Genomic DNA, 7,780 nt, shown 5'->3' on the forward strand with positions numbered 1-7,780 from the left:
CATGAGACGATTGGCCGGGTCGTCACAATGGGACTCCGCCACAAATATGTTTATCTATTTAGTACTCTATTGGAAATAAGCCTCCTGAAGAAGCTTATCAATTCGGTACTCGATTATGGATAAATATTACCTCCGGTAGAAGACTATCGATACCGGGTATAATAAGTCTATCCTTTCGATACTCCGTTATGGATAAACATTACCTCCGATAGAAGATAATCCATACCGGGTACAATGAGCTTATCCTTTCAGTACTCTGTTATGGATAAACATTACCCCCATTAGAAGATTATTTATACCTGGTACAATGAGCTTATCCTTTCAGTACTCCGTTATGGATAAACATTACCCTCAGTAGAAGATTATCCATATCTGGTATAGTAGCAGCTTACACAGCAGCTTGCAGTAGCAGTTTACACACCAACTTCCTTTCTTCTATAAATAGAAGAGATTTCAGTTCATTATGTACATCACTTTGAATTCAAATAATATATCAGTTTCTCTCTCTACTTGTCTTTACTTTACGGTCTTTATTTTATAACAAATTTCATATTCTACCAATCTTTAATAAGTGTTACGCTCTACATAACAAAATAAATAAAACGTTAACGTCCTCCGTTATTGTTATATTCTAACCTGTTAATTTGGATTTTTGACAACTTACGAAATGTGTTAAAAACAAATAATTTGCCTGTTGCTGCGGCAGCTATATTTGATTACAAGGCATTTATGTTTAAAATGTATACTCCGTTTGTTTCATTTGAGGTAAAATTGTTTGATTGGACATAAAAATTAAAAAATTAAAGCAGACTTCTGACATATAAGCCAAATATATGCAAATAACTAAAATTATCCTTCTAAATTAATTTTGGTCAATCTTTTCATTTGTCTTTTCCTTTACTCTCTTCTTATAAAAGAAAAACTATTTTTATCAAGTGGATCCCAATAATTTATGCAGAACAGGTAAATGAGAGTGCTAAGATATATAGTTTACATAAAAGGAAAGTGTGATGACCTGATAAGTTATCTAGAATTTTAAACCTAAATTTTGTGTTGTGAAGCCTCCAATAGCTTCTTTAAGACTTTCTCAAAGTACGTGCGCAATCCGGGTATTTTTTCGGAAGGATTTTATGTAAAAAACGATAAAAATATGAAATTTTCCCTTAAAAATTCATTTGAGTTGACTTCGGTTAACATTTTGAGCAAATAAATTCGGATTTGTATTTTGACGATCTCCATGGGTCCGTATCGTAATTTGGGACCTGGGCGTATGACCGAAATCGAATTCGGAGGTCCCTAACTCGAGTTATCGCTTTTTGCGAAAAGTTGAAAGTTTAAAGGTTTAATGATTTTAAGGAATTGACTATATTGGTACCGAATCCGTATATTAATTCTGGAACCCGGTATAGGTCCATTACTATATTTATGACTTGTCTGTCAAATTTGATGAGAAACGGAATTGGTTTGACGTGATTCAGACATTAGGTTGTTGAATTAGAAGTTCTAATGTTTTCTTGAAAATTTCATTTGATATGGTGTCCGGCTCATAGTTTTAGGTGTTATTTTGGCGATTTGATCGGGCGAGCAAGTTCGTATGATATTTTTGGACTTATGTGCATGTTTGGAGCCTTGAGGGCTCGGGTGAGTTTCGGATAAGCTACGGATGGTTAGAACTTAGAACAATTTGCTAGTTTCTGGTGTCTACTGCATATCTCGCATTTGTGAGGTCTGGTTCGCAATTGCGAACCACTTCCTCGCATTTGCGAAGAAGGACTGGGCAGCAAAGGATCACATTTGTGATCAAGAGGTCGCAATTGCGGGATGGCCACTGTTCACAATTGCGAACAAATTGTCGCAATTGCGATGATATCAGAGATGGAGCTTCTTCGCAATTGCAAAGTGTGTCTCTCATTTGCAGAATTTGAAATTGCGAACTCCAGATCGCAATTGCGACATATGTAACTGATCAAAAGCTGAGTTAGATGGGATTTTTGTTCATTCTCTCAAATTTTCAAACCTAAAACCCTAAAGGCAATTTTTCCAAGAACCTTTCTTCCCCAATTTATTGGTAAGTAATTCTAACCTATTTTCTTTCAATCTTCCAGTACATTTCATAAGATTTCAACCTAAAATCTAGGATTTTCATGATAGAAATTGGGGGTTTGTGTCGAATTAGGGATTTTTATAAAATTAGAATTTAGACCTCAAATTGTCAGATTCCGAAACAAATTGCATAATTGAGCTCGAGGTTGAATGGGTAATTTGATCCGAATTTCGAGTTTTGACCAAGTGGGTCTGGGGTTGATTTTTGAGTTTTTGGGAAAAAATTTGAAAATTCTAAATTCATGCACTGTCATTGATTCCTTTAGGTAATATTTGATATTATTGAGTCAATTGTGGTTAGATACGAGTGGTTAGGCAGATTCTAAGGGAAAATCCCCTGTAGAGGTTTGAATTGATTGCAGAATGAAGTAAGTGTTAAACATGTTAGACCTTTTCATACTCTCATGACTCATTGCTATTTGCCTTAAATGAATTACTTGCACCTTCTAAATGTCATTATTGGACTTGTCTTACTGCGTAGTATTACATATGTGGATTTTTGAATTGGTATAAGGTTTATGTTGTGGTTCAGCTTTATATCCATCTTCTGTAGAGGTTCTTGTGATTTGAATTATGAATTTAATTGCACTTAGTGAATATTTGTACTAATATGGTGGGATCGGGTTGCGCGCCACAATAGAAGAAATAAAGGTGGATTGACATGGTAGAATAATGGTGAATTTGTACTGATATTGTGGGATCGGTTTAGACGTCGCAACAGGTGAAATAAGAGTGAATTGACACGGTGAAATAAGGGTGAATTGTGATACTGATTTTGTGATATGGTGGGATCGGGTTGCGCCCTGCAACATATACTTATTTGTATTTGATTGTGATATTATTACGGTGGAATAAGGGAGGATTGTACTGTACGGTGGGATCGGATTACACGCCGTAACAACCTATGTGCTTCTATTTCTCTGTATTGTGTCGATTCTCGTTATGTTCATACAGAACTCTAAGGATTAGTAATTCTGATCGGTATTGGTTTCCTTTGAGAACTTAGCTATTTTCTTTAGTTAACTATCTTATTTCATTTTGTATTTTCTTCTCCTATTTTATAGATATTGCGTACAAGTTGTAGTGTAAGTGACATGCCTTAGCCTCATCACTATTTCGTTGAGGTTAGGCTCGGCACTTACAGAGTACATGTGGTAGGTTGTACTCATACTACACTCTGAACTTCTTATACAGATTTTGGAGTTGGTCCCAGCGGTGGTTATTAGCGTGCTCGGATTGGCCAGCTCGTGGAGACTTGAGGTACAACTGCTCGAAGCCCGCAGCTCCTAGAGTCCACTTCCCTTTATTTAGCTGTGTATTTTCCCTTCAGGCATTTGTATGTTTTATTCAGACCCTTATTTGTACTATTCTAGTAGTTCGTGCACTTGTGATACTGGGTCCAGGGTTGTATCAAATATTTTGGCTGTTTTAGCTTCTGCACTTTTCTTTGGATTATTACTGTTATTGTAGCTCTTTCTCATCACTTAATCTAAACTGTTGAAAAATGAATGATTTGTTCTAACGTTGACTTGCCTAGCAAGTGATATGTTAGGCGCCATCACAGTTCCGAAGGTGAGAATTTTAGATCGTGACAGAAAGTATTGTTCTTTTTTAGTTAGACCGGAAAAAAAAGCATGTCACATAAAATGATACATAAAAATTAGAATCATATATTCTTACGCAACCAATTCTTCAATAAATAATATATTTTATTTATTTCGTTTTTCATCTTTATTGAAGTCAAAGTTCTTGTAGCTGCAATTGACAGTCTTCCTATCTATTTTCATTGCTTACTACTCCCTCCGTTTCAATTTAGATAAGGTAGTTTGACTTGACACGGAATTTAAGAAAAAAGAAGAAGACTTTTGAAAACTTGTGGTCTTAAAAGTTTAAGAGGTAAAAATTTTGTGGGACCATGATATTTGTGTGGTTATAAAAGCTTCTCATTAAGGGTAAAATTAATAAAATGAAGAGTTTAAAATTGAATTATTTCCAATTGTAGAAATGTGTTATTCTTTATAAAACAAACTAATAAGAAATGCGTGTCATCTAAATTGAAACACAAGGGGTATATAAGAACTTTACTAGCTTGGATAACAAATATAATTTCATATTCGGCTGCACAATAATTTGTCTATTAAAATTACATTGCTTACATCATTTTTGTTCATAAAGTCAGCCAAAATATTTCTGAGAAGAAAGCTTAGCTGGGAAATAAACAAAGACCTACTGTTTTGACCAGACTTATGAAAAACAAAAATTGTTTTAAAAAATGTTTTTTTCATATTTGTGTTTACTACAAATCCCACTTCTTGCCAAAACAAAAACTTTATAAAAGATCGTATGCTACAACTCCTTGAAACCCCACATGAACAAAATAAACCTTCCTTTTCACACCCAAAATGATGTCCTTCGACTTGGTTTCCATTTTCATATTTGCATCTTTCCTCTTTCTATTAAAGAAATGGATGAATTCCAAAAACCAAGCCAAAAGATTGCCTCCAGGTCCATGGAAACTACCTATTCTTGGAAGTATGCTTCATATGGTAGGTGGACTTCCACATCGTGTCCTAAGAGATTTAGCTAAAAAATATGGACCACTTATGCACCTTCAACTAGGTGAAGTTTCTGTGGTTGTGGTTACTTCACCTGAGATAGCAAAAGAAGTACTAAAAACTCATGACCTTGCTTTTGCATCTAGGCCAAAACTTTTGGCAGCAGAAATTGTCTTGTATGACTCTTCCGATGTTGCCTTTGCTCCCTATGGCGATTACTGGAGACAAATGCGTAAAATTTGTGTCTTGGAAGTGCTCAGTACCAAAAATGTTCGGTCATTCAGCTCGATTAGACGAGATGAAGTTGTTCGTCTTATTGAATTTTTTCGATCATCTTCTGGTAAGCCAGTTAATTTTACAAAAAGGATCTCTCTATTCATGAGCTTTATCATCTGTCGATCGGCATTTGGGACAGTATTCAAGGAGCAAGATGAATTTATACAAGTAATGAAAGATGTTACAGCCTTGCTGGAAGGGTTTGATGTGGCTGACATATTTCCTTCACTAAAGTTTCTTCATGTGCTCACTGGAATGAGGGCTAAAGCTATGAATCTCCACCATAAGGTAGATGACATTGTTGATAATATCATAAATGAGCACAAAAAAAACCTTGCAACTGGCAAGTTCAATGGTCAATTAGGAGGTGAAGATTTAATTGATGTACTACTAAGACTTAAGAAAGATGGAGGCTTTCAATTTCCAATCACCAACGACAACATCAAAGCTATTATTTATGTAAGTACTACATATTGCAAAAGTCTTCTCTAATTAGTCCGTTTATTCCTGTTTATCAAAGCTATTATTTTTTATCTGTTCCAGAAAGACTAACCTCTTTCTTATGTTCAGAAATAATTTAATTTAAGCTTTTTATTTTATCCTTAATGACAAATTTTTATGGCTAAATAAATATTTTCAGGGACACCGCTTCGTCCGAAAATTTTACTAAATATATATATTAACACTGTACAAAAACGGATAAGTAGGAAAAAATGACACCTCTTGATATGAATTATGTGTTGGTGTGTTGGTATGTGCTTGCTTTTTCCCTAAGAGGTCAAAGGTTCAAACCTCAACTAGTACATTTTTCTTTTACAAATATTTGAGAGGACCTTTGTAATAAAAATTGTGATGAAGTAGAATTGAACACCTTTTCTAACTTAAGACTCAACAAAATCTTTAAACTAAGGTTATTTTTTGTCTAAAAGTATGATAATCAAAGTTATACTCCAATTCTTTTATAAATTTCGACACAGCTTACAAAAATTCTTGTGTACGCCCCTGAATATTTTAACATGTTTTAGATCATTAGTCCTATAATCATACAAATATTATAGTATATTTAAGATCACAAGTTTTGAAAGATTTTATTTCACATAATAAATTGAACGGGAGGAGTATCATTTTAGCCTACATTTAAGACCACGTAATTATTTTAGTATATTTAAGACCGCAAGTTTCAAATTGCATCAATTCTATTCAATAATTATTTTTGGTAATTATTTTGTCTTTTTATTTTCTTGAGCCGAAGGTCTTTCAGAGACAACCTCTCTATTCTTACGGGGTAGGGGTAAGGTCTGTGCACACACTACTCTCTCTAGACCCCATTAGTGAAAATTTTACTGAGTTATTATTGTTGTTGTAGAAAGTCGATTCAGTTAGCTTTCAAATATGTAAACTAATGATGCTTTCATAAAGCTGGAATTTACAGTTTTGGAAAGTACAATGAAAAGATTAAGTCAGCCATCACAACTTAGCATTCTAAGATAATGAAAAGAGTAGCAACATATTATGATAAAGAAATAATATTTCTTTCATTATACATATCAAGAAATTATTTTGGTCTAGATAATAGATGTTCCTTTCATTATATACATACATAAAGGTATTAGTATTTAGTAGCACAAGTCCAGATAAATAGGCTATTTGAATATTGAGTAGAAGTTGGTCAAGGAGTTTGTACAAGATGAATAACACACGTGAGATAATTTGACAATGCACCTTGCTCATAAATGTAGGACATGTTTGCTGCGGGAACAGAAACAACATCAACCACAATTGATTGGGCCATGGTGGAAATGATTAGGAATGCAAGTGTATTCGCCAAAGCTCAAGCAGAGGTAAGAGAAGTCTTTAACAGAAAAGAAACTTTTGATGAAAATGATGTCGAAGAGTTGAAATACCTAAAATTAGTCATTAAAGAAACTTTAAGACTCCATCCTCCGCTTCCACTTATGCTTCCAAGAGAATGTAGGGAAGAAACAAATATAAATGGCTATACTATTCCTTTGAAATCGAAAGTAATGGTTAATGTTTGGGCTATCGGAAGAGATCCAAAAAATTGGGATGATGCAGAAAGCTTTAAGCCTGAGAGATTTGAGCAGAGCTCTGTAGATTTTGTTGGTAATAATTTTGAATATCTTCCCTTTGGTAGTGGCAGGAGAATTTGCCCTGGAATATTATTTGGTTTAGCTAATATTTATTTACCACTAGCTCAATTATTGTATTATTTCGATTGGAAACTCCCTACTGGAATCAATCCAAGTGACCTAGACATGACTGAGTCGGATGGAGCAAGTTGTGCTAGAAAGAGTAACCTTTACTTGATAGCATCTCCGTATCAGCCTTCTCAAGAGTGATTCAATGGCATCAAACTTTATGCAGGGGTTCGCCTTATAAAGCTTGCTAAGCATCACTCTCCTCTCCCCTTTAAGTTTGCTTTGCATTGTCCATCCTTCCAGTGTACTTCTCTTCTTATGATGTTTTAGGCTTTACCTCTTTGTAATATACTGTGTCTTTAAGTATATGATATTTTCATTAGAGAATATCGAGTAACATTTTCTGTTAATTTTAGTAAGTTGCCGTGGGAACACAATATATGAAAGTACGGGAGGGGTAAATTGTATGCCTATTAAAATTTGGTCGACTATAGTACGGACTTAGTCGACTGATACGGAGACAGCCTGCACAGAACTGTTAGTCCTTTCGATTTAAACAAGTATAAATCACAACAAATAGTAAAGGAACAGAATATAATATGAGAGCAATAAAGTAAATGACACCAGAAATTTTATACTGGTTCGGAACCAATGTGGTATCCTAATCCAGTCCTCTTGGGTTGCAAG

General features: G+C 34.5%; 1 protein-coding gene across 1 annotated transcript; it reads left to right on the plus strand.

Moving 5' to 3' along the window:
• Nucleotides 1-4,235: 4,235 nt before the first annotated feature.
• LOC107806231 (premnaspirodiene oxygenase) lies at nt 4,236-7,480 on the plus strand. The gene is made up of 2 exons (XM_016630355.2): nt 4,236-5,393; nt 6,674-7,480. Exons 1-2 carry the CDS (start codon nt 4,506-4,508, stop codon nt 7,292-7,294), a joined length of 1,509 nt encoding a protein of 502 aa, XP_016485841.1. The 5' UTR covers nt 4,236-4,505; the 3' UTR covers nt 7,295-7,480.
• Nucleotides 7,481-7,780: the final 300 nt, after the last annotated feature.

Source organism: Nicotiana tabacum, chromosome 16 (genome assembly GCF_000715075.1).
Source record: "Nicotiana tabacum cultivar K326 chromosome 16, ASM71507v2, whole genome shotgun sequence".
Classification (NCBI taxonomy): domain Eukaryota; kingdom Viridiplantae; phylum Streptophyta; class Magnoliopsida; order Solanales; family Solanaceae; genus Nicotiana; species Nicotiana tabacum.

Bases quoted from the DNA above. Each gene is read 5' to 3' on its own strand.
- LOC107806231 (XM_016630355.2), top strand. From the start codon at position 4,506: ATGATGTCCTTCGACTTGGTTTCCATTTTCATATTTGCATCTTTCCTC. The intron at 5,394-6,673 runs GTAAGTACTACA...TCATAAATGTAG, and splicing joins ACATCAAAGCTATTATTTAT to GACATGTTTGCTGCGGGAAC.